The 27,342-nt window shown below is 41.8% G+C and overlaps 1 protein-coding gene and 1 long non-coding RNA gene across 14 annotated transcripts in view; one reads left to right on the top strand and one right to left on the bottom strand.

Moving 5' to 3' along the window:
* Positions 1 to 19,726, top strand: part of eya1 (EYA transcriptional coactivator and phosphatase 1) — a 61,959-nt gene extending 42,233 nt beyond the window's left edge. For all 13 annotated transcript variants that reach the window (XM_080305983.1, XM_080305984.1, XM_026179473.2 and 10 more), the window contains 10 exons: positions 289 to 475; positions 1,104 to 1,246; positions 1,974 to 2,057; positions 5,272 to 5,361; positions 14,134 to 14,192; positions 14,302 to 14,462; positions 14,689 to 14,803; positions 15,149 to 15,270; positions 16,057 to 16,157; positions 18,466 to 19,726. In XM_080305983.1, coding sequence (XP_080162109.1) covers positions 289 to 475; positions 1,104 to 1,246; positions 1,974 to 2,057; positions 5,272 to 5,361; positions 14,134 to 14,192; positions 14,302 to 14,462; positions 14,689 to 14,803; positions 15,149 to 15,270; positions 16,057 to 16,157; positions 18,466 to 18,546 — 1,143 coding nt within the window. In that variant the 3' untranslated portion in view covers positions 18,547 to 19,726. The remainder of the gene's footprint in view (positions 1 to 288; positions 476 to 1,103; positions 1,247 to 1,973; positions 2,058 to 5,271; positions 5,362 to 14,133; positions 14,193 to 14,301; positions 14,463 to 14,688; positions 14,804 to 15,148; positions 15,271 to 16,056; positions 16,158 to 18,465) is intronic.
* A 3,403-nt stretch (positions 19,727 to 23,129) lies between these two features.
* Positions 23,130 to 27,342, bottom strand: part of LOC145430938 (uncharacterized) — a 42,582-nt gene continuing 38,369 nt past the window's right edge. Inside the window, exons 2-3 of the long non-coding RNA XR_013911277.1 lie at positions 24,219 to 24,352; positions 23,130 to 23,200 (exon numbers count right to left, since the gene is read on the bottom strand). This is a non-coding gene — a long non-coding RNA (uncharacterized LOC145430938). The remainder of the gene's footprint in view (positions 23,201 to 24,218; positions 24,353 to 27,342) is intronic.

Genomic DNA, 27,342 nt, shown 5'->3' on the forward strand with positions numbered 1-27,342 from the left:
ACACACAAGTGACCTACAGAGTTGTGTCAAATTAAAGGAAAAAGCTGAACTCTAAACCCCTACAGTGCTCTTAGAGGGAAAAGTACAATAGGGGTTAATAAAAAGTTGTTCTAAGTAATCGTCTGTATCCTGAAATGAAAATCATGAGTGTTCTTCCCCTGAAAAAATTCAAGCAGTTTTTGGTTGCAATTTACTCCCTTACACGTGTCTGACTAAATGAAATGCCATCACTTTAATCAACTAATTAAAAGTTATCAACTTTTTCAATTTACCCTACTTACTCCACAGGACTACCCAAGTTATCCAGCCTTCGGCCAGGGCCAGTATGCTCAGTATTATAACAGCTCACCCTACACTTCACCCTACATGACAAGTAACAACACCAGCCCCAGCACGCCCTCAACCACCACTACCTACACCCTCCAGGAACCACCCACTGGCATCACCAGCCAAGCCCTCACAGACAACCCTGCAGGTAGGAATTAAACCTCAGCTAGACCTGCCTTGTATAACCTGAAGATCACCAGTTTGATTCTGGTAAGAGGTGTGTGTCTCTTGGAATTTGCTCTCCATAGCAGAGAAAATGTTCACTTCCACTACATAAGAACAGGACAGTTTGAGCCACTACATCTAGTGGTGAGATAAAACAGAAATCAGATGTAAGATTTTCCATAATTTCATGTGACATTATTGCATCATCTTGCAACTGAGATTGTATATTATAAGCCACTCAGAATTTTATGACTGCATTTGAAATTGTCATCATTCACGCTGAAGACAGCTGGCTTTAACTAAATATAATTTCATACTTCCATCATTCAATTTAGATAAAGGACATTTTAGCTATTTCCAGTTGACATGCACTCCATTACCTCTTGTTTATTAAATCAGTATGGCGCACAGTAGCCTTTATTATTTGTTCTGCATCTGATTTATGGCATGCTTGTTACCTGCAGTCTTATAAGTTATGTCTCCTGCAGGATGCTGTCTGTCCTCCATCAAGACAAATAGTCCCTTTAAACATCTTTTCTAAAAGCAAATAGAAGCTCGTCTTCGGTGCGCTCTTTTAATACTCCCCTTCCTCCTTCTTTCCTTCCTTTCAGGAGAGTACAGTACCATCCACAGTCCATCAACCCCCATTAAAGATTCAGATTCAGATCGATTGCGCCGAGCCTCGGATGGAAAGTCACGTGGCCGTGGAAGAAGGAACAACAACCCATCACCGCCGCCCGACTCTGACCTTGAGGTAGGGTGAACCCGCTACCTTGGCGACAGACAGCCTCGCCCTGTCTGAGACACATGGACACTAATCCACTTACTATATGGCTGCCACACCAACTTTAACACTTGATGGACATTAATACTTAAAGACATGATTCCTTAACTTTAAATGCATTATTAATGCATTGTGGAATATATGAGTCATCACTAAACGCATATCATCTATAAAGAGCTTTGTATATCGTATAAATAAACAATAAGGCATGTGATTAAGTGAGTCATCACTGATGAGATACGTATTACATATATACCACGCACTGAAGACTGCTCACTAGCTGTTGCTTACAGTGGTGTTATTGCCCACTTTGATAGTGACCATGTGTCAAAATAAACTTGCTGTAATTTCGAGGACTCTTCATTAATATGTTATTAATTTGACTGAGGATAATAGCAGCCATTAAAACACTGACATCATGGCATGTTAACATATCTAGTTAATTAGTTTGTCACTATTGATTACTCTAATGTAAAGGGCACGGGGTGGAAAGTGTGTAGTGGGGTGGTGAGAGAAGTGTTGCGGTGACCAACCCAAGCAAATGGATCCTGGTCCCTGTGGCACACGAATACGCTCCTGGCCTATTGACCAGGAGGATCACCTTGCAGCCCTACAGAGTGCACCATTGATTTTGCCTCTTTTTTTCTCTGTTTTTCTTTGTTTCTTTCTCCCCCACCTCTGCCCCCCATCTCTCTAGCGAGTTTTCATCTGGGACCTAGATGAAACAATCATCATTTTCCATTCCTTGCTTACGGGTTCTTATGCCAACAGATATGGACGGGTGAGTGACATCAGACTCTGGCAGTAGCCATTCACTTTATCAGCAAAATGCATGAATATTAAAAGGAGGGGGGCAGAGGATAGATTTCACTTTGCTCTAACCCCACAGTGAGACGATAGAGCAGAACTCAATGTATAGATAATTGCTTCTTCTTATTTTTTTAAACGAGTCCAATGAGATCTGACAAAACCTGACTGCTCTTTGCAGCTGTTGGGGGGCTCTGCATGGCCCGTCCAGGCCCGGCTGTAGGGGCTCACAACAGTTGCACTCTGGATGTCTATTGACACATCTTGAGTGTTCCTTTCTCCTTCAGAAATGCCACATTGTTAGTTTAATTAAGTGCTTCTCAATCCATCCTTCTCAGGCAGGGATCTCCCTGGAGACCCTGGCAGGAGAGTGAGTCCACTAAATACAGCCCAGCCAGAACTCAAACTAGAGCTTAGAAATTCTGCCAAACCTGGCTTAATTAAGACTCAACAAATATGTATGTATTAACAAACATATATTTTTATTATTATAGCGAAAGGTCATTTCTATCCCATGTAACTTTGTGTGCTCATGAAATGAAGAGTTTACTTTTCCAGGGTTTTCTATTTGTTGTTTCATGTAAATTGCTTCTCTAAATTTAAACCTTCAAAACAAATAATTTGGGAAATAAGCCAGAATGCTTTTCTCATGGTTATATTGAGGTCATAGGTTCCTTTAAAGTACATCATCCTGTCTGTTTTTCCCCTTCTAGATATAAAAATTGACTTTAATATGAAATTCATAAACTAATATGCATTTTATTTTAATTTTGTTTTAGAGCAGTGTTTTGTTTTTGTTTTTTTGAAAATGACATATTACTCCTCCTATGTCAGAGAGCTTAGCGTCTGCAGCCCATGCTCTGTGCCTTTGTTCTGGTATGAGGGGTGTTTGATGGGGGTAGTGTTTTGTTTTGGGGGTGAAAGAGGGCTGCCCCACGACCCTTTACTGTTTATTTACTTTATTCCCAGCCCTGCCTGCTGCGTAAAGAGAGAGCTAAATGCTTAGGGAGCTGTGGCTCCGTCATGAGGGTCTCTTGCACCATGCACACACATAATCACACATAGGGTCTCCAGTGTGCTGCTCTGAAACTCCATAATGGCCCATTCCATCAGAGCTCATATAGGATGCGACAGCTAACTAGAGCCACTCGCTCTGGATTTTTTCATTTGTTCTCTGTTTTTCTTCCTCTCTGCCCATTTTACTCACTTTGTAACCCATGATTTTGTCCCTCTGCCATGCCCTTATCTGAAATACAGATCTATAAACTCCCTTAGAAAAGAAAGTTAAGACTAACAACCAACACAACCATTCCACCCCCTTCTCCTCCTTTCTGGCTTTCATTGATGCCAGGCATAAACAAAAAAGATACAAAACAGTTTTCCCTCCTAGCTGCTCTAAACTTGCTATAAATAGATGTGTATCTGAGTGAGTGCACATCCACACTTTCGCTCACTCTCTGTGACCTCCCACCCGCGCGCTCTCTGACTTTTTTCTCTCTCCCTCTCTCTCTCTCCCTCATACACATAAACACACTGCTGTTCTTATCAGCTCTTTTAATTGGCATCAAGGCAGCTCACCCCCATAAAGCTGATGGTTAAGGCCAGCTGTGCTGGTACTGGGCTGGCCAGAGCGAGAGCTTAAAGTGGGTGGGGATGGGGGTTGTTATTGGTAAGGGGCTTGAGGGTGGAGGGGGAGGCTTGGCGTCCCCCTAAAGCCACTGACATCTCAGGACAGGTGGTGCTGGAGCAGTGACCTGCTTGTATTCTTAACTCCCTCACTGACTGATTGTTTAGATTTAATTGGAAAGGATTCACTTGTGCAGAAAAGGCAGCCTTTTCCCACCAAACCAGTCCATAAGAGTGAATCACCCAACAGCGCCAGAGGTTGGAAAGAGGGAGCTGGTAGCCTGTTCATGTGGGAGGCTAATTATTTTTGATGAATTCTTACTGAAAGATTGGTTCAAACTGGGAGGTTAAGAGGAAGGAGAAAGCCTCTAGAAGTGGGAATTGAGCTCTCCTTGTGTGGTTTGTACTCTGTCATTTTAGAGAAAACATAAGCATTGTGGGGTGTGACAGCTAATCAGCAGAAAGCTCAGGTGTGTCTTTAGGTGGTTTAACTCTCTAATCCCTGCTTCTGGTCCTGCCTGGCTTGTCTCTTATACAAGTCTCACCCAGCTGCAGGAAAACCTCCTCCACGGGAAGCTTTTGTCTTCACTTTGTCCTTTACTTGCTGAGGACATTCTGCTGATTTGAGACTTAAAATGTAAAAGGCATTCAATATGTATGAAAACAAACAAGCACAAAAAAAGAATGTAAACATATCTCTCAAGTTATTTAATTAATAGTAATATTAATATATATGAAAATCCAAAAGTAAAACAACAATAAACAATGGACAATTTTATAATCATAAGAAGTTTCATTACAATTACAGTCATTAGGGTTTATAATTTTGTAGATGTTCATGTGAGAATGATCTGATGACATTTTGCCTATACGTTAACCTTTTAAAAGGAAAACTGCACACATTGTCACATGCTCATTAACTATTTACAGTGTTGTTCACTCCTCTCTTGGTATTATCTTACAGACAGTGCAGCCATATCACCATTGCAGCACGTGTCACATTGCTGACAGAGATCACAATTTAAGGAGGAATTTGTAGTTGCGCCTGATATAGGGATTAATATAACTGTTGAATTATTTTGCAGTTTTAATTTTGAACAAACGGAGTGACTGTCAGTTAACTAAAGAACCTTTACAGGGAATCGTATTTTATCATGTAGAGAGCAATCAGATGATGCATCTGGACAACTATGTGGAGAATGGGCTATTTACGATGAGGCTGTGACCCCGGCTCTTCCATTTAACTGCCCCTCCCAAGAACAGGCATGGTTTTACTCGGTTCATTCTGTCTGTCTGTGGCATTTCTGATGACTATTCTGGTCCCTTTCAGAGGGTCGTAAACAGAGACTGAAACTTTCAAGTGCGCCTAATGTCTTCTTTTATGGGAATACCTTGCTGTAGAATTTAAAGGGATTTTTGTGTTAATTGACAGACTTGCAGGGAACTTCATTATTTACTGTTCTGCATTGCTTCATCTGCTTCTTCAAAAATACAGTGTATACACACACACTTATTTCAGAATAATTTGGTTTGATTTAATTAGTTTTGTCTGTTTTCTGTAGGACCCGCCAACATCTGTATCGTTAGGCCTTAGGATGGAAGAAATGATCTTCAACTTGGCCGACACGCACTTATTCTTTAACGACTTAGAGGTGAGTCTGTTTGTGTGTGTTTTACTCTGGTATGTTTTGTTTCTGCACAATTGCCTTCTGTTTACTTTCTGATGATTTTAGTGGCCAGAGGAGTGGATGTGCTGGGTGTGAGAATTTTTTAGTAAAAGAAGCAACTGTTACGTAGCGTAGATCCTTTTTTACTAATCTCTTAGTAATCTATCCCATAAGCGATGGCATGAATTTTACATGCGCTGTCAGTCTCCTGGGTCACCAGCCCTGCCCCCCCACCTCCACTGTCTTCCCACTCCCATGGCAGCTAGTCCAATTTGTCAGGCTCTAGTGTTTCTGTGGCTGCTCTGTCTGTGTGTCATGCTGTGTGCTTGGTGTCGCTGTCCACCTACACTACACCACAGACCCCCTCCGTCACAGCATGAAATCCCTGCCACCTCCCCTCCCTTGCCCCCCTGATTCATGTACAGTTAGTGTAAAATCTTCCCCTGGGGCACAGGAATAGAAGGATCAGGCGTGGAGAAAAATGTGCGTCACATTTGTTGAAACAAATGTGACGCACACTTCATGCATGGGTATGAAGCATACCCTGTGTGCAGATTCAAATGTCAAACCCAACTTACAAGCAACTGTCCACAAATGTATCGTATTTTTTATATTTGCAGTTTTTTTTGTCCACGCCTTAACAATTTTCTCCCGGTGAATCTGATCCCACCGGCCCTGCTTTTTTCCTCAGAGTCCTGCTTTATGCTGACCTCACAGGAGAGGAAATGTTTTGTTTGATACTTAAGTGTGAAGAGATCTGCGGCCGGCCTGCCAAGTCTCATTACTCACCACCATGTTCGGCTGTGCTACATGAAGCAAGCCCAAGAACGAGCAAAAAACATGGGAGACAGAGAAAGAAAATATGCATACTCCCCCAAAAAGACAAGCGACTGAGATCCCAAGTGCAGTCATCGTGATCAAAGTTAATTGGCTACAATTGGCTGGTTAAATATTTCCTTATGCCCTGGCCATGTAGAAGCTGTTGTAGCTGCACTTTATTTAATAGATGTGCCCCAATCATTTGAAAAAAATGGCACTTTGTGACAATGCTTAAATGTGGTTTTGCTCAACATCTGTCCCGTGTTTTGATCCTTTCATGTGCTTTGAAAGTGTTCACAGATGAATTGGCAGCTCAGTCTACTTCAAAACTCCAGCACACACATTTCTTCTGCTCTGTCTCAGCAACAGTATTATTTGATTTTGTGTTTAGGCTTTAAGGACTCAATTTTTGCAGCTTAAATTGGTGTAGTATGCTTAGGTAGGGATGCTTTTTACAGTGTCCAGTGTAAAGACGTCTCTGCAGATTCTGCAGTAATTGTCACTAACAATGATACCAGAGGAGGAGTGACATTCTCTTGAAGGCATATTGATCTCTCCTCTTAAGCTGAGCAGGGCCAGTGTGAGTGTTAAGTGCCAGGTCTCAGCAATGCCTAACCAGTTGTATTTCCTCTCTGCTGATTTACGGTCCTGCATCTCAGATAGAGCCAAGTAGAGTCCAACTATAAATACCACAGCCAGCAGCAGTTATGTATTTAAGCATGTGCAGAAATGCATATGGTCCATCTAATTTGGTCTAAGCCATAAAGGGAGACCCCAGAGGCTGTGCAGAAACACAGGTGCAGAGTTAGTGGCCTGACGGTGTGTGAGTGGTCCATCTAAGTCTTAACACTGTTCTGACAGCCACTGCACGAGGATATTAAATATGAGCTCAATAAAATTTCAAAGTGTGTATAATTCCTAATTGTTTTAATTTGAATATGGTTTCTTTAAAAAAAAGTAGATTCAAAGTTTTTAAAGCATTGGGCTGCTTTATAGGACATCTAAAAACCACAATTAAGCATAATATTATACTGAGTCTGCAGAGGCCACATGCCACAGGCCACAGCGTATAATGCGTGTTAGTGTGTGTGTATATCTGTGTGTGAATAGAGGCTGGACTGTGTTGATAGAGCTGGTGAGTGACGATTCAGGGGAAAGTCATAAAAAGAAAGAGGGCATGCCGAAGGGGTCAACAGGGATCAGTTTCCCCCTTATGTCTCTCTCTCTCTCTCTCCCTCGCCCTTTTTCCTCCAACCATTTTTTTCTGGATCAGCACTCTCTTGTTTTTGTTCACTGTTTTTTATATGAGTCCCAGAAATACTGAAGTTTCACTAAAAGACCTCCCTTCCCAACTTGCACGCGCAATTCTCTCGATCGATTGTCCCACACAAGCCATTTGTTATTAAGCTCTATTATAAAGGAAGGGTGTATGATTGTATGAACAGCACGATCTTTTTTCTATCATCAAAAATGCTCAGTATAGAATAATCCATACTGAGGCGATCTCAGCTCTATTAATTTTTTTTTTATTCTGGTTAGAAAAATCGTATTTCAGTATTTACAGAAATAAGCAAATGCTTACTTTATTACAATTTGTAAAACAGAACAAATACTGGTTGTAATCAGTTAATAATAATATCCAATGTAATGGGGTTTTTTTTCAGTATCATACTCTGACAATACTAAACCTGTTATCATCTTTGAAATATAGCAGATTGGCCTCACTGAATGCCTTTGTGGCAGGGGATTGCATGTGGAGTTAATTGATGGTCTGAAGTGATGTGTATAATGAAGTCCACTGAGGCTGAGTGCATAGAGAAGACTGACAGCTCTGCTGTGGCTCGGGGTGTGAGTTTACTGTAGGTGTGCTGCTCTAGGCCGAACTCTAATGCTGAGCAGTATGTGGGAACCAGGGGCCTCTTTCTCGCTGGCCGAGCCCCCTGTGTTCCCCTCTCAGTGGGGTACGGGGGCTGCCGTCTCCCGCCTCCTTGGGTGAGAAAACAACCCTCCCAGTCTGGAGAATAAAGGCCATGGGGGCAAACCACTCACAGGGCAAGAGAGGGGGAGAGGTCTCTAAAGGTGGGAACATTTTAAATTAGTCCACTGATGCCTCTTTGCTCTGTGCAGTGCACGCTCACTCACACACTCTAAACACATGGAGCTATACCCACACACATATGGAAACGCATGCACACTGTACGTAAGTGTATAATCAAACGCTGACATTCGCACACACATGCCTGTGTAACAATCCTGTAACACTGTAAGCTGACTACCTTTTATAGCTCCCAGCCTGCAGTCACAGGGTTGAAAACTCCACTGTCACTTTCACCCAGGGGCTGCCTGTTAATGAGAGATGCTGTGAAACACACGGTTACCTTTTCCTACTGGCTGAAATGGCCCTCCAGAGCCTCTTATTGTGGAGCCTTTCTGTTGGTTTTATGTCCCACTTTAGAAATGCAGTCCTGTACTTGCAATTCTATATGACTGGTAGCTTTATTGTGTTTTTAGTGATAGTTTATTTCTTGGTGATTTTATTCCTGGGAAAGCAGGGCTGTGATGCTAGCTGTGATTTTCATTGCATCACAAAATTAAGTCACCAGTTACCAGTTAGCACTACAGCAGAATTAGTGATTATTTGTATATTCATAGGAAATCAAAAACACAACACTGTCATCATGTTAGACACCTTTACAATAGCACATAAATCTGTGAAGATCTGCACCAGTAAAAAGCTTGGAAACCAGAAATTACAACTTTCTTTTCTTTTTTTTTTAAATTTATCAACTTTCAACATGCTGCCGAAACCAAACTACAACATTTTTATATGTGGTATATTTTGTCAGATGGGCTTCTTTGGGTCTGCGTACAGTGATGTGGTTATTTTAATCATTTGCTTGGCCACTGATGCTGCACTCAGACATAACTCCATCAGGTTTCAAGGCGGGGTTGATGGTGTGTTTTGGGAGGACTACAAACAGAAAGTGGTGGTTTCAAAGCCATCCTGTCAATCTATGCTCCACAGAGGTCCACATCAACCCCATCCTCCACTATCCGCAAACAGCTGATTCATACACCACTAAGGTGTTCATGGAAAATATAACATTACGGTCTGGTGACAAATGAGGAAATTTTACAGATTTCTAGTCTTGCGTTAAAAAGAAAGATGCAACACCTGCGCAACGTAATTTGTGTAGGAAGAGATAGGAAAGTGCACAGATTTGTCCAAACAACAGACCACTCGGCAGGGATAAACTCCTTCACTACGGATTTGTTCATTGCTGGGGGAAAATGCTGAAATGACTGAGATTTGATATGGCATTTAATGTTGCTCTCCTTGAGGTGCGGTTTGGATTTGAAGTGCCAAAAATAAGAAATAATGAGGAGCAGCTCATCTATCACACAGAACTAATTTATACTTTCCGTTGCCTACCTGTGGGGTGTGCCTTTTTTCCTTCTTTCTTTTCTAACTGTAAGCTACAGAGCTCTAAAAAACATTTTGTTAAAATGCAGTTTGCTTCCCTCTGTGCCCCCTTTCCTGGTTGTTGGATTTTTTTAAACCAGCATAGACTTACCTGTGCTTTGTTTGGCACTGCTGTTTGAATTCCATGACTGTTCAAGCACAGATTGTGGATTGGAATGAAGTGGGTTTGAAGAACTCTCCCTTTGTTACCCACATCCTGTGTTTGACCCCCAGATAATCACAGGCCCCCCTCCCATCTGCACCCTCCTCACCCCCCTAGACAGGGGTGCCTTTGGTGGGAACATAGAAGGAAGTTGCTGGGGGTCACAGACCACTGGGGGGGGGTGACAGCCTCTACCGGCAGAGTGTTGAGAACCTGCGAACCATGGATGAGCCTTTTTCACATGGCATTAGCCTGTAGGGTCACAGGGAATTTCGCGATGATGGCTGTTATCGCTCACACTGTGGTGTGGGGTGGGTGGCCAAAACACACAGCTCACCTGAGAGAGAAGATGAGATAGGGGGAGAGAGGGGGCGGCTTAGATCTAAAAAGTGGACCCTATTGTGTGGCAGTGACCTAGACCTTCATCGGGGGGGGAATGGTCAAAGAGGGAGTAAACATGGTCCTTTCTGTGTTTTGGTAGCATGCATTGCAGAGTTACCCCGTCTTTCTTCTCCCTACCTCTGACTGCTGCAGTCACCACTCTGAGCTCGATCCAGGGCTACAGGAAGACTCATGCCGTCATCGCTGATTGCTTAATGACAGATGCCAAGGGAACAAAGAGGGCTCTGATAACTTCCTCCCCAGTGAAAGGTTTTCAGCAGACTAGTGGAAAGACAGACAGAAAAAGGAAGAGAGAGTGAATGATGCCGAGATGGAAGCATCCTGTCTTCAATTCGTTTTTTTTTAGTTTGTGTTTTCTTCTTTCCTGTACAGATAAAAACTGCTCGGTAGCTGAATGAACTCTGATAAAAGAAAAGAACGCCACTGATGAATTTCACAGAAAGACTTGGTGTTTGCATAAGGAGCAATTGCTTCTGGTGGAGGGTCTTCACTTCTTAGTACAGTAGGAACATCTGGTGTAAGTTAGCAGTGATTGTAGGTTTTAGAAAGACCACTGTTTGCTTGGTGAGGGAAGAACGGGGGGATTCAGTGGAAAAGAGGTGTTCAAAAGGTTCTAAGAAATTCTGACTGCCCCTCAATGTGCCACCGTCATGAAAGCCTGTCAGTCTATAGTTAGGGTTATACAAACAAAATATTTTTCCTTCTAAGCCTTCAAGCGACAGCAAGTTCAAGACCCTATAATTTATTAACTTTATGAAGTCCTGCACAACTGCAAATAAACTGCTCCTTCATAATGTGGCAATATATAAGTCATAAATTATTATGGTCATGTGATTAAGTACATTTTTTTATTTGCCCTCTTTTGACTGAATTTCCACAAACTATTGTAAAATCCACAGCCTGCTAGTGTTTCCTTCGTTCTGTCGTCTTCGACCTGCTCTGTTCATGGCCCTGTGGTGTTTATGAGGCCTTCAGAAGTGGCTCCTAATGAGTATGTGTAAGAGTTACTGTACGACATTACCCACAGCAACCTCCTCTATTAGCTTTCCCAGGGAGCCAGTGCAGAGGTTTATGCCAGCCCCAGCTGGGAAACGTAATTGTTGAGTTGAGTCTTCTCATTCATCCAGCAACCCAAAATACACACACACACACACACACACACACACACACACACACACACACACACACACACACACACACACACACACACACACACACACACCAAAAAAGCCTTTTCATCTATTAATAAAGCATTGTAACATAATCAAAAAACTATGTAAACATTTCAGAAACAATGAAGCTGAAATGGTGCAGACATTTAAACTCCAAAACCCTGTATTTTTCTTGGCCCCTTTGAATGTTTAACACTTTACATTTGTTGGGGTTTGATGTGTTTATTAGGTTAAATATTTGGACCCATCCATGAAAAATCATTCGTAATCAGGCAGCAGGTACAATGGCTCCAGTTTGGCTTAATTACAGAGACGTATTAATGTGCTTCATGCCATAGTGAAGTATCGCTTGTACGACCTAAAATAGCTCCATTATTAACGTGCTAACAGTGTTCTCAGATATGCTTTGATACACGCTCGGTGTCATACTCTGAAAGAAAACATTACGAGTGAAGAATATAGGGAGCTGTTTTAAACAAGGCTCAATAAATTTGGATAGAATTTTGTAACCAACTCAGTGAAATTGGTAGCAGAAGCTGCTCATCAGCCTATTGTGTCTGCTTCGTGAACAGATCATTACTAGATAACAAAAGCATTCCAGTCACTTACGTCGAAATGGGAGGTCTTTAAAACGAAGCTTAATGAGGTGCTTAACCCAGGATGCTGTTTTTGTTTTCTGAAACAAGCACACACGCCTCTACTGCTTACAGAATTACGTGGAACAATATGCCTGGGTTGAGAGCTATTCTCTGGAAAATTTGGGGATTATTTGTGAACACAAATTATCTACAAGTTTGTTGGCAACAGACCCTCAAGCTGGGACAAATTGTCGAGTTCTTCAACTATTAAAGATCTGCCAGCGAGTGTCTGGAAACAGATTAGGCCGACAGAGCAACAACTCCCCACTTGCAACCCATGTCAGTTGGCAGTTCATCTTCTGAAACACATTGCTTCAAACTCACTCCATGTGAGGTCACTTTGGACTCTATCCCCCAGCCTTTACCCGTTTCTCTTCTCCATCTCCACCTCTCTACCCTTCCACCCCCTTATCGGGGTGCCAGAGCCCCAGAGAGGAGGGGAGAGGGTCACAGGGTCAAAGTCTTTTCCTCTTTGGATCTCGGGGCTTGCTGGGAGAGGCTTGGCGAGAGAATGGCTGCATTAGAGCTGGGGTTGGGGGTCAAGATTTTAATTCTGTTAAAGAACAGCTGGTTTGAGTTTTTCTTCACGTCGCTCTTCCCTCCCTCTCTCCACAAATCCAGGGAGATGAAAAATTTGTTCAGATGGGAACCAGTAAAATAAAAAAGGTTTACGGTCCAAAGCCCTTACCCTTACCCTGCTCTAGCATTAGGGAGGAATGTAATAACGTCAGCATTTGGCCTCAGTTAGACTGACTTAAAACAAGGAAGTCCTTTCTAGGTTTTGGTGTCTTAACAGCCGGATGAAACTTAATTAAAAAGCTCAAAATGTTTGAGGGATTTTTCATACTTGAGACCAGAGGAATTCACTTCCTCGTGTTTCATTTTTCTTGAGAAATTATTAACATAACTTTAAACAGGTGAGACAAACTTTTTTGGCAATTGCGTAACCACTTTAAAATCCTTAGCCTTCCTAAAAAATGAGAAGACAAACTAAATCATGGTGGATCAAGTGCTCTCTGTGTTATTCACACTGGATTAAAACTGACTGAAACAAATTTAGAAGTAACATAACATGAATTTCAAACCTTTTTCCTCTTATCTAGGCTATTGCTGAACCTCCTTATGGCAAAATTGCTAACCACACAACATCAAAGAAAAAAAATAGCAGCTGAGCTACTTTGTTTTTCTTTGCCCCACATGTCATATGCTTATCTAGATGCCAAGGCAGGACTCCCTCACCTTTCGCCACTGATGGGGTGGAAAGAGGGCAGGAAGGAGGAGGCACTAGAGGGCTCCCATAAATGGAAAACTAATAACAGATTTTATTTTAGTCTGCTTTCTCCTGCGCTCTTTTACCGGTTGGCTGGCTCACTAGCCCCGGGGCTGTGTTGGTGTGTGGCGCAGCAGCAATCAGAGGTCATAATTTCATTGGCGGTTAGCATCAGGTTCAATTTTTCTAGTAGGTTACATTTACCAAAGTCTGGATTGTGTTACTGTGTACTGGTAGAATCAGTGCAGGGCTGCAGAATCCTGCTACCTTTCCAAGAGGAGCCAGGCAACCCCAAAGGGGAAAAGGAGTGTGCGCATATGTTTGGAGATGGACACACACAGAGACACATACACATGCACAAACCATTAGTGCCAAGATGCTTGTACTAGCTAGCTCTAGTCCTTCTACTATGTAGAGTGTGTGTGTATATATATATATATATATATATATATATATATATATATATATATATATATATATATATATATATATATATATATATATATATGTGTATATGTATATGTGTGTGTGTGTGTGTTCATCTGTAATCTTATACATAGAGGAGGAAACCTGGCGAGTGTTTACAGTTTCTTGATTGAGGCTTATTGATTATGTGCAGGAGTGTCCACATCTTTAGATGTCTTTCAGGCTGATGGTACAGTTTATTTTTATTTAGACCTTTGAGCTGCTGCATAGTAAATCAAAAAGGGGAAGAGCTGATTCAAAAGGAAATGGGGAGGCTGAATGTCTACAGGGAGTACAAAAAATACTGGGAACATACAGGAAGTGTCCCGCATTACACAATTAAGTGATTGTTTTGTGTATTTTAGGAATGTGACCAGGTGCACATCGACGATGTGTCCTCTGACGACAACGGCCAGGATCTAAGGTACAGCAGTGATTCATAGTTAGTCAACAAGAACTGCATCATATGCTCGGCCGCCACGAACAGTGAAACAGGCTTGTGCTAACACATTCTTTCTCTGCCCTTATTTTAGCACGTATAACTTCAGCGCTGATGGTTTCCATGCAGCAGCTACCAGTGCCAACCTATGTCTGGCCACAGGCGTACGGGGAGGCGTGGACTGGATGAGAAAGCTGGCCTTCCGCTACAGACGAGTAAAAGAAATTTACACCACCTACAAAAATAACGTTGGAGGTAATCCCCGGCAAGCAGAGCTGCCCTGTACTGATTTTTTGAGTAGAAATGACTTTGCACATGTACGTTCCCTCATTATGTGCGTGTTTGTGTGAGGGTACGCTCATGTTGGTGCATGCGTTCTAAAAGCACACATGCCCCCACCACTTGGTCAGGGTAAATTTTGAAAACTTCGCTGGTATTCGGGGGGCCCGTCCAACCTAAACAATGTTACCCTGCGTTTCAGGTCTGCTGGGCCCGGCCAAAAGGGAAGCCTGGTTGCAATTGCGAGCAGAAATTGAAGCCTTGACGGACTCCTGGTTAACACTGGCACTGAAAGCACTAACATTAATCCACTCAAGGTAGGACTCCAGTGAGGAAAATTTTACACAGTCCCATACCGCACATATATAAATTTGTATGTGGTGTGGAGTACCCCATACTCCCACATTATTAGAAAAACAGCAATGCTATGCATTTGTCTTTTTTAGACAGTCTTTATCTGCTCGTTTAGAAAAATACGTGTGCTAGGAGATCCGACTTGAAAAAGGAGCTGAAACGCAATCCTTCATTGCAGGATACTATTTAAAGAACTGATTCATTGCAGTGTCTTTATTTTCTGCACACTGTGTTTTCTTTTGTCCTCCCACAGAGTGATTTTGAATGATGTCACCTCTTTTTCTGCTCCTCTGTCTTTGTTACTGCAGGTCAAACTGTGTGAATATCTTGGTGACCACCACACAGCTCATCCCTGCCCTGGCTAAGGTCCTGCTCTACGGATTGGGAATTGTCTTTCCTATCGAGAATATTTATAGTGCAACCAAAATAGGTAAAGACTGCATTCTGAAATAGTTTGTTTGTTTTATTTTTTATGTGGCTTTGAGACACAAATGTCTATTTATTTATTTTTACCCCGGTGAGGTAAAAACAGTTACAACATACATGCTGCTAAAGTGACAGGACTGAGGCACGGACGGGGTGGGAGATTGAGTCACCGGAGAGTGTTGATGTTCTTGTGTGAAGGAGTAGTCCCAATCAGCCTAGGATTATTTTCTTGGAGCTGGGCCTGTGCTGGGCCTCTTCAGGCCTCTCCTGCTCAATCTCTGCATATGAAACCACTTCTGCACATTTATGTCATTCCAGCGCAACAGGGCCCCGTCCTCTTCCTCCTCCTCCTCCTGCTTTTACCTCCTCACTTTCCCCGTTTTCTTTCTTTCTTTCTTTCTTTTTTACTGTTTTAAATGCAAAATAAACATCAAGTTTCACTCTTGCATCAATATCTGACCCATCAGCTAAGAGTTCAGGGAGAGAAAGAGACACAGTGGTCTTCAAAACCAGACCCTGTAGCAGGACTGATTTGCCTGTTTGTTCTAGATTTAAAGAAGAGAGGGGCAAAGTTAATGCTTTTAAGATTGTCTTTATCTGGGGGACAATCTTATCACATCTCCTTCCTGAACCCACTGTTTACAGTCTTCCCTTCTTTGTAAATTTGGTGTTTTAAAGAGGCTCTTGTCACCCTCGGCTCCTAAATCAACTTTGAGTGTGTGTGTGCCTGCATATCTTTTTTGCATCCACGTAATGCTTTACTAAGAAACTGCCCTCAACTTCTTCACAGGAAAGGAGAGCTGCTTTGAGAGAGTAATTCAACGGTTCGGGAGGAAAGTTGTTTACATTGTTGTTGGAGATGGGGTAGAAGAGGAGCAAGGCTCAAAAAAGGTAAGAGGTTTTAAAATAATAGATAAAGTAAACAACATGCACACTTGTATGTCTTTATGGTATATTTACATGGTGAAAACAACCATGAGAACCACATAAAGTGTGGAGCAAAGAACTCGTGAGTAGTTTTCATAAGGTCAGGAGTTCATTGTGAGGGAACACCGAACATACCTGCCATACTTTTCCAAAGAAAGGAATCAGCGCTCCGGCTTTCCTTCTCAAGAGTCTTTGCTTTGCTTTCATTTGTTTATCCTCTTATACGGCATCCAAGCACAAGAGAGAAAGTCTGTAGTGTGTAATCAGCCCTCTTCCTCCACCATCTCAGGTTTACAGAGCAGGGGAGGGGAGAGATGGCATAATTATATATTCCTGCTTGGTGCTCTGAGCAGTGTGAATGCTGTATGTGTAACGCTAGACAAGCCCTTTCAGGCACGTTGAAGGCGCATCGTAAATAGAGCGCACATAAAGGCGACTTAAATCATTGTTGATGAAATTAGAATATTTACTGCAATGACAAGCCTGTTAGCACGAGATGGATCAAGGAGGGCTCGCTGCCGACCTCCGCCCACGCTCTTGCAGGAAGCATGACAGTATCTGTTCAGATGAATTTGATGTCTCGCTGTTTTTTTTTCTCTTCCCCATTTTTTATGTTACTTGTTGGCTCTTGCTCCAGATCTTGTGCATTCAGCATTCCTGTCAGGTTTGGATGTAAAGCAAATGCTGCATGTGAGACTCACACAGCAAACACGCTCTTTAGCAAATGAATCAGCGGCTCAGGAGAATACTTCCCTGACAGTTATGATGAGCTGCCGTGTCACGCTGAAGACATTGAGTTTCCCTTTGAAAGTCCTCCAGCTCCTTCTTCACCTGTTTCTCCGTAAACAGAGCAGAAGCACGAGGACCGACGCAGAGCGATTAGGCAGCTATTAGAGAGAAGTAAGAGCCTTTACCCTGGATAAAAGCGTAAAGCAATAGCTCTGTGTTATGAAAAGCGAACACGCCCTGGGAATGTGGTCTTGAGGGATGATTGTGGAAAAAGATGCAAATATTTTTACTCAGCTTTGAGTTGTTGGAGAGTGACATTGATGGAAGAATAAGGTGTTTTTTTTCTCCTCCATTTGAGTGGTGCAAGTCCCGCGACATGCCATGCAGTAAAAGGTTTCTGTGTCAACATCAGAGAGAAGGTGAAATAACACAACAATTTCACCCGTCAGGAGGCGCATATCAGACGTGACACATCGTGGAACTACAAAAGCAAAAGTCTGAAACTTCTCCCAGTTCTCATTCCTTCACTTACAAAAAAAAAAAGAAAGAAAGAAAAAATTCACAATCCCTGTCTTCAGTTATTGCCTTCGCTTGGGAGAGACAGCAGAGATAACATCGCCTGCTTTTAAACTTAAAAGCAAAGACAATTTACAAAACAAAAAGCAAAAGAGCTTTTTAAGGGTCAGTGCAGGCTCTCCTAAGCGGAACATACGCCTGGGAGAGGCCATACCTTTGATAAGGGGAGGGTAATGGGCTCCACACACTGAGGAGCTGAGGACTCTACCTGACAAGCTCCTTTCATTCTCTACGACTCAGGTTTCTTCCCCCATCCTTTGCCTGGGAACAACAGCTCATTTGCACTGTCCTAAACACACACACTGGCAGGCAGGAGGTTCATTCAAAAGACACTGTGGGGAGTTCATTTCTGTTCAAGTTAAAGACAGTCAGTGCATTAGTCTGGTGGTATAAAACTCCACTTTGATGCAGCAAAGAAATTAGTTACAGGTACAGATGTACAATTTGGCTGCACGGACTTATGCACAAGGGAGCAAGAGGAGTAGGTGGGGTGCGTTAATGATATGATTGCTTTTCCTGGTGAGTGGACCAGGCTTGCTTCATTCACTAAACATATTACCGCAGTATAAAGAAAAAGAAATCAGTTTAGAAGGCCTGCAAGTGTTGGTCTGTCCAATTCTAACAGTGTGTGTTCTATGTTAAAGGCTGACTAAAAAGTATATATTTTGTCCATAACATATTCCAAAATTAATTGATATGATTTGCAATCATGAAAAGAAACAAATGCACTCATCTTTTAATAAATAACTAAAAGGATTGATAAATATTTTGCTCATTAACATCTAGCAATTTTACCCTTTTATACTCTAAGGTGCATTTTCCTGATTGGAATAGAAGTCATTTTTATTCATGTAAATGGCTAAAAAGATAATTTTAAAAAACTGATTAATTCGTTTTTTAATTAGTTTGAGAATTTTGAGTTTTGTGTTTAATAAAACTAAAAAGATGCTTTCTCTTCCACCCACAGCACAACATGCCCTTCTGGAGGATCTCCAGCCATTCAGACCTCATGGCCCTCCACCATGCTCTAGACCTGGAGTACTTGTAGCACCACACCACCAACGTGTACCCCTGCTCCGCTTCGGCACACCACACAACCTTTCACCTTCGCCCTCCAGCCCCATCCCACGCTTGCCACGGACCCCACAGCTCAGAAAAAAAAAAGACAAAAAACCCCAAAAAAACCAGCCGTGTTGCTGTGCTGCCTGGCGTCTGTCTGTCACTACATAGGAAGAAAAGAAGGGGAGAACGGAAAAAAGAAGACTGAGCACACGGTTAACGTGCTGACATACGGTCACACATCGTCTTAACCCTAAACTCTTTCCTTCTTTCTTTTTTCCGGCGAAGCGAAGGAGAGAGAGAGAAAGAGGGAGCGAGGTGAATTTACGGCGCTGCAGCTGCTTGCCCTGGTTACTGTGAATTGGCCGCTTTCTGAAGCTGTCAAAGTGTTTTACGGCCCCCTGTTTGTGCCGGGACTCTGTCAGGGTTCACACCTGTGAGGAGAGCAGAGCTACTGATGGCCTCGCCTCGCTTCGCCTCACTTCGCCCCAGAACTCAGTTACAGCGAACTGCAGGGCCCACAGCTACTGGTGGTGACTTTTCTGCGTCCCTCTGGCTCGCCCCACGTCTGCTCTTCGCCTCCGCTTTATTTCTGTTCCTCTGTTCACCCACTTCGTAGCCTCCCCTTCGCTGTGGGGCAGAAAGACAAAGCAAGTGTTCCTCTGTAAAGCGTCGGCCTGGGAGCTTTGTGCTTCTTATTTATGAACAGACACTTTGTGAGTGGCACCGCGCCACCGAGAAGGTACCTCGATGATAAAAGACTCGTGCCTTTTACAAAGTACTATTGATTTCCACCGCAGCGAGAGGAAGACTTTTATGGAAGAGAGAAGAAAAGGGGGTTTTCTAATAATTTAAGAAAATTACAAAAAACTTTATTTACAATGCTGAGACAATCATGTACAGAGGAAATCTTTTTGTGTGTGTGTGTGTGTGTGTGTGTCTAAGTTTGTAATCACTGGACTATTCCTTCCTATATTCATTTTAGGTACATGCTCTTGAAAGATGGCAATGCTTTTTCATTGAAGTTTTAAAAAAAAGGCATCCCATCGCGCATAAGCTTGTGCGAGGACGCCTGAAAGTGTTGATGTGTTAAAGTTACGTTCGATAAACAAAATGTGTAGATATTGGGATTTTGTGATAAATTGTTTTGTCAAGACCAAAAGCATGGATGTCAAGTGTCAAGGACCTTTCTTTTCACTCTGTGATGTTTTCTCGTCCTTACAGGAAACTTCAGTCACACACTTTATATAGAACAACAGGTCTCTTCTTACTATACGTCCTTCTCGGACACATATATCAAAGGGAAAATATACATTGTTTTTTTTCTTTAGTTATGCAGGAAGGTAGCTCACAACCTTGCGTCCTTATGGCATTTCACCAGCTTGCAGCCCTGACCCCATATATTCAAAGGCAAACACAATTCTGATGAGGGTTTTGGATACGGCAGACAGGAATTTCTGAGAGCCATTTTAATGTCAAATTTGAATAAATCTGATGTTTGAAAAAAACAAACAAAAAAGCAGGCTTGAATAGGTTTTATTATCTTTTATACAAGCACTATAACAACTCTTGTACAGCAAGCGTAATTTTGTATACTGTAGTGTTTTTATTTCGACTTTGAGAATACATTCTGTGTCCCTCTTTGAAGCAGCTGAAGTACACGAAGCCCTTTTTCGTAGCGCTTCTGCATCTGTGGACGGGGAAACCATAATTAGCATTGAGAGAAAAGCCACTAACTTCGAGAGGTTTGTGAACATACAGGACATGTGCTATCGACTGTGAATTTCTTAAACAGAAACCGACTCGTTCTGTTTCTAATTTCTTTCCCTCCTTTGCACATGATCACTGTTGTCCTTTTACATTTCAATTCAAATCCTTCTCTCTTCTGACGTACCCCTCCCCCCCCCGCCCCGGCAGTCACACGGGGTATCTACATATTGCTGCTAGATCAAGGTAATGGTAGGTAAATAGAGGAAATGTTTTATAGATTCATACAGCATGCTTTTTTTTTAATTATGTTGCAATCATAAATGCAAACTGGAAATACTTTACACTACATGGGCCTCATTGTGGAAAAAAACGCAAAAGATTGTCGTGTCTGCAAATTATGTGTACAGATGTTTTTGACATTATTATTTGATTGTGTTTAAATTAATAAAACTGATTTGTGAACTGTTACACGTTGCTGACATTTTGTCCCCTCTTCTTTAAAACTACAACATAAAATTTAACATTTTTGTTTTTTTGAAGAGCAACATTATTGCCCCCCACAACCACCATGACTAACCACCAGTGTCCAGATTGACACAGATGCCATAGGGTTCAGACACTAATCCTACCAGGAAGTAAACAGAAACTGGAGCTCTTACAAGTCTAGACCAAACAACAGCCCATACCCTTTACACACACATGCTAATCACATCCCTTTATTAATCTTCCCAATGACTACAACAATAACTTTTTTTTTTTTACACATCAAAGCCACATATGAATTTAGACATGTCTTTGTGACTGTTAGATTATAACATAACATTAGGATTCTCTAAATGCCTGCGTCTTAAGTGTCTCTTAAAGCATTCTTTACGCTGTTTTTGATTGCATCTCTGTTAAAGGCACAGTTCAACCCCAAATCCAAGTTATATATTTTTCTGCTGAGAAGAAGAAAACCTGTATAAACTGTCTTACTTGCATGCTTTGTTATGTTATTAGCACCTTAATGTGGGAACTATTGTCTGTATTCTGTGTACAATCCACTGTAGTGAAGGAGGATAGCAGAGGATTGGTGTGACAGAAGAGGATGCCAGAGATAAAATAGATGGATGCAGATGATCTGCTGTGGCGACCCCTAAAGGGACCAGCCGAAGGAAGAAGTCTACATCCACGATCCATTACATCTCAGTCAAGGAGGGTCCCATTCATTTGTCCGTTCTCAGAGCATTTGGTCACTGGTTCCACGCTTCCTGTTGCAAAGTTCTTTGGTACGCTCCCTCTCGCAGCCTGAGATCATCTAATCAAAGGCTGTAGTTAGTCCCACGAACTCGTTTTAAGACCAGAGGTGATAGATCTTTTAGAGCGGTGGCCCCCAGGTTGTGGAATGCTCTCCCTCCATCATTACGTTGCCTTGATTGTATTTATTCTTTTAAAAAGCAGCTTAAGATTCATTTATTTAGGTTGGCTTTTAGTTAGATTTTTGCTGTATGTTTGATTATTAATGTATTCTATGTATTTCTGTTTTATATTACTGTGAAGCACTTTGTGGTTTTTATCCTGTGAAAAGTGCTATATAAATAAATTGATTTGATTTGATTTCGTAGAACGAAAATAGTTCCTAATATGTAAAGATTAAGGGTGTCCCTTTCATCTGAGCTGAAGGTAGCTAGCTGACTGCTTGTTTTAGGGAGGCGACAAAAAAGTTTGCAGATTTTTTTTGGTGCTTCGAACGCAACAAGAAAAGAGTCAAAGATTTCTGTAGCCCCAAAACTGGGCAAGCCACAAAAACAATCTAGATGGCTAGCATACATGGCAGTTCAGCAGAAAAAATGCACATTTGATATGGGGGTGAATTTCTCCTTAATTTGATTTCTTTTTTCATTCCTGTGAGAAAGTTTACTTGATACCTTCAACAATATATAACATGCATCGTGCATGTTTGAGTCTCTGGAACCTGAGCCAAAATATAACCTAATATTTAGAATACTGTAGTTCTATCCTAATAGTCTAACGGAGCCTCCATGCCTAATTTACGCTTATCAAACCACTCCAATTCAGAGAGAGTTAGTTTAAATAACATGTGAAAAATATTTATGAGCCTCATTTTATGAGGTGGTCACAGCTAAGACAGTCCAGTGTGTTACACTAGCCTGGACAAGGAAGAAAGTGTCTGGCCTCCAAAACCACGGTGGGAGAATTAAGCATGCATGGAATTTTATTTAGAGCCACATGGCCCGTTTAATATCCAGATCAATTATGTCTTCAGATGGAGAGGGAGTGATGGCCAGGGAGAGGCATGTGCGTCTGCCAGGCTGGACAAAGCAAGTCGGGGCGCTGCCATCGGAATGCACCAGCACAATGACCTCTAATGTGCTTTTCCCACTTCTGAACAGCTGAAAGACTAAGTGGTGTCTGAGGTCCCGACTGGATTTCTCTTTCGAGGAGCGGAGCGCTGCTCTCTCACAGAATAGAGGTCTGTTCTCTTTGATAAGTTTTCCCGATGTTCAGAGACCTGGCAGAAATAGTCAGACACAACCAGACCAGACATTTTGAGAAAGAAAAAGTGGGTGTTGAGAGTGTCGGCCAGCCATTCTGGCTGCTTGGACAAAACAGACGGGAATAAAAACAAGAGCCAGATTGTGTCTGTTTGGCTCGTGTCACTCATCTGGTTTAAAGTCCTCTATCGGGTCTTTAATGTCTGGCGAGTTCTACCAACCTTTGCAGGGCGATGTATGGCCCGGCTGTTACATGTAGGTTTCACAGTACTTTAATCAGTCTTAACAGTAACCACGTAATTCTCAAGAGCCCAGATCTTCACTGAACTTCCACCCACATCCTTGTAGAAATAAAAGGCACCACTACCTTGCAGATCCCATGTTGGGCATTCCTCTCTGGGACGTCCCAGCAAAGTGCCCGCCCTCCATAAAACTGTACTGCAATAATAAACAACATCATTGGTGATTTACGACCTTGCCCAGACAGTGATTTCATGCAGATTTTCATAGAGGGGGGCCTCTGACGGTGCATCACAATTGAACTAATATTGTATTACATGTATATCAAACTCCCCTCCAAAAAACCTGATCCACATCCACATGAGCCACATCTCTTTTACGAGCAGGAAGCCTATTAATAGTCCTGTGTTCTCTTGGTGGCTAGTGTGTCTTAACTTTAGGGGAATTTGTGTCTGTAGCAAGCAGATGTCCACAGGCTGAGACAATAAGAAAGAGGGGGGAACTGGAGACATTTTGACACAAAGCTTTTACCCTCAGCAGTGCTGTGAGGAGTTTCTGCTCAATCTAAGAAGCAGAAGCTCATGCTGTTGGGACATTAAATCAAGCTTTTCTTCATTCTTGGTTTGCCTGATGCTATTTGTCTTGGGGCTGGATATCAAACCCACTGACACTGATTACAATGCCTACATGAGTGCTTTCAAGATAGGGAAAAGCTTCCAACTCATTTTCCTCAAGTGCATGGCTCTGTTAGCACTGGCAGGCAGCGAGAGTGGCAAACCTGTTGTCATGCTGTGGTGGGCAATGGTGCTAAACTAGGCCCTTTTGTTTACTGTTTGTTTATTTCTCAGTTACTGGGATTTGACAGACAGAGTAGGACAAGGACAGCTGGCAATCAGGAAGCTGTGGATGCCAGGGATCTCGGCCAGGAGTGTCAATGCCGAAGGGGCCGGGTGTCCACAGCTATGCCTGTCCAATGCAGACGAGGCATTCTCAAGTAAATCAAGACTGTGACACGCCATTAGTGTATGTTGGTGGAGGGTCTGATTGGGCCAAAATACTTTGGTCATGGGTGTAAATGAACTTGCTGAGTGGATTGTGCCGCGTAGAGGTCAGCCACGGTTAATTTGCGTACACACATTCAGACGCCTGCTAGATGAGCCATGTATTGTATTAGGATTTTCCAGCTTCTAGTGTTGCAAATTGTGTGAAATCTTACCAGAAGTGGTTGTTTTGATAGAGCCCAGACTGTTAATAAAGCATTGAGGTACAGTGGTAGTCACTGTGGATGGAGCCTCTCATCGTGCGTCCCACATCGAGGTCGGAAGCATACTCGCTTGCGGACACGGAAAGCTGTGGACGCAATGGATAAGAAGTCTTTCCTGTTATATTTTGTTGGAGTACACTTGGAGTACAGCTGAAGGACAAATGCATGGTTCCAGTGATCATAAAAGAATGACGTAAACAGATGTGCAATCGTTGCCCCACTCAGACTTGAGCTGACTCGCATAGTTGGACATAACTCAGCAGTGGTTGCTGCAGCTTATGTTTAACTAGAAAGTGCATTTTCTGAAGAAACTGCAGTGTGAATGCTTGAATCTGAATGTATGCATTGAAATGAAATAATTACTGAATTTAAGTTAAAAATTTTGAATGAGATAAAAAAAAACCCCGAATTTAACCTGAAAACAAAAGTGCTGAACTGCTAAAAGCTGAAGGTTACACAGAAGAAGAAGTTGGAAAAAAGCTGAAAATGTTTTAATTGCAAATTAGAAAAACCTAAGAAATGAGAAAAGAACATTTAGAGTCAGAAAACATCTGAAAGAATATTAAAAGGTCATATTCTTTGAATCACTGAATGACTAAAATGTGATCCCTCCACTTGGACCCACACAGTTTAAAAAGTTTACATCTCTGAGCTTTGAAAGACAAGATGTTGGAAAAAGAACAACGATGGCGACGTTTTGAGGGTAAAATGATGGCTGTAACACTGTGGACACAGCAGCAGTTGAAAGAGAAGTGTTTAAGATGAATCTTGGCAGAGTGGCAGGCAGAGCTCGTTAAGCAGGCAGGTGTGAGCCTGGTTGCTATAGTGACCGCACCCAATGGCTCCATACACACGGACACAGACATGCACCTCACTTTTGCTGCTTAAAATGAACAGAAAAGTCAGGCCGAAACAAATCGTTCCCAAATGAAAAGTAAAAGTCGTATTGACAAAATTCTTTCACTGTGAGCGACAGCAATGTCTAGTCTACCAAATTCTCAGTTTTCATGTCTGTGGAGTTTATTATATGGACGTGGTGACAGTGGAAAGACACCATGCTCTTCTGATTTTCAAACGAACCTTCTGAGCCATTTTAACATTAGAGTCTATGGAAGAGTTGGAGGGAGGAGGCTGTGCATTGGTGACATTTATGAAAGAACCATAACACCTAGTACAATAGTAAACACATTGGATGAAAGAGGACAGCCATGGCTACGTTTTGAGGGTAAAATCATACCTGTAGAGCAAACGCTGCGGACACAGCAGCAGTTTTAAAAAAGATTTTAAGATTATTTTTTTTGCTCCTCTCACTCTAGCAGTTGAGCTGCCTCACTCTAGCCCCAACATTCCGTCCCATACACACCCATTATAAACTCTGAAACGGGTGAAAAAACATCATGAAACTTAAACTGGAACTGAAGAAAAAGTATAATAGATATTGAAAAGATAAATGCAAGTTGAATAGTTGAATGTCTTGTCTTCGTTTTAAAGTTTGAATGGTGGCTCTATGTCAATGTATGTGGAAGTAGTAAGAGTTTAAAAATGAGTAAGTTGAATGAGGATTTGAAGGGTCTCCCCATTGAAATACATTATAAATTTTTGTTGAATAAAGTTGAATAAAATTAAAAATATAAATGTTAAAAATATGAAAAATGGAAGCAGTGTTGTCCAAAAGAATAGGAATCTAACGGTGTTGGAATGGTTTTTCTAAGTTGAACGGTTTTGAAGGAGTAGGATTACAAAAAACGTACGGAATACAGAATAAAATATAATAACTAGAAAGTGCATTTTCTGAAGAAACTGCAGTGTGAATGCTTGAATCTGAATGTATGCACTGAAATGAATTAATTGCTGAATTTTGAGTTAAAAATATTGAATGAGATTAAAAAAAAACAAAAAAAAAAAACGAATTTAACCTGAAAACAAAGGTGCTGAACTGCTAAAAGCTGAAGGTTACACAGAAGAAGGAGTTGGAAAAAAACTGAAAATGTTTTAATTGTAAATTAGAAAAACCTAAGAAATGAGAAAAGAACATTTAGAGTCAGAAAACATCTGAATGAATATTAAAAGGTCATATTCTTTGAATCACTGAATGACTCAAATGTGATCCCTCCACTTTGATCCACACAGTTTAAAAAGTTTACATCTCTGAGCTTTGAAAGACAAGATGTTGGAAAAAGAACAACGATGGCGACGTTTTGAGCGTAAAATGATGGCTTTAACACTGTGGACACAGCAGCAGTTGAAAGAGAAGTGCTTAAGATGAATCTTGGTACAGTGGCAGGCAGAGCTCGTTAAGCAGGCAGGTGTGAGCCTGGTTGCTATAGTGACTGCACCCAATGGCTCCATACACACGACACAGACATGCACCTCACTTTTGCTGCTTAAAATGAACAGAAAAGTCAGGCCGAAACAAATCGTTCCCAAATTAAAAGTACAAGTCGTATTGACAAAATTCTTTCACCGTGAGCGACAGCAGCTTCTAGTCTACCGAATTCTCAGTTTTCATGCCTGTGGAGTTTATTATATGGACGTGGTGACAGTGGAAAGACACCATGCTCTTCTGATTTTCAAACGAACCTTCTGAGCCATTTTAACATTAGAGTCTATGGAAGAGTTGGAGGGAGGAGGCTGTGCATTGGTGACATTTATGAAAGAACCATAACACCTAGTACAATAGTAAACACATTGGATGAAAGAGGACCGCCATGGCTACGTTTTGAGGGTAAAATCATACCTGTAGAGCAAACGCTGTGGACACAGCAGCAGTTTTAAAAAAGATTTTAAGATTAATTTTTTTGCTCCTCTCACTCTAGCAGTTGAGCTGTCTCACTCTAGCCCCAACATTCCGTCCCATACACACCCATTATAAACTCTGAAACGGGTGAAAAAACATCATGAAACTTAAACTGGAACTGAAGAAAAAGTATAATAGATATTGAAAAGATAAATGCAAGTTGAATAGTTGAATGTCTTGTCTTCGTTTTAAAGTTTGAATGGTGGCTCTATGTCAATGTATGTGGAAGTAGTAAGAGTTTAAAAATGAGTAAGTTGAATGAGGATTTGAAGGGTCTCC

This window comes from Astatotilapia calliptera, chromosome 9 (assembly GCF_964374335.1).
Source record: "Astatotilapia calliptera chromosome 9, fAstCal68.1, whole genome shotgun sequence".
NCBI lineage: Eukaryota > Metazoa > Chordata > Actinopteri > Cichliformes > Cichlidae > Astatotilapia > Astatotilapia calliptera.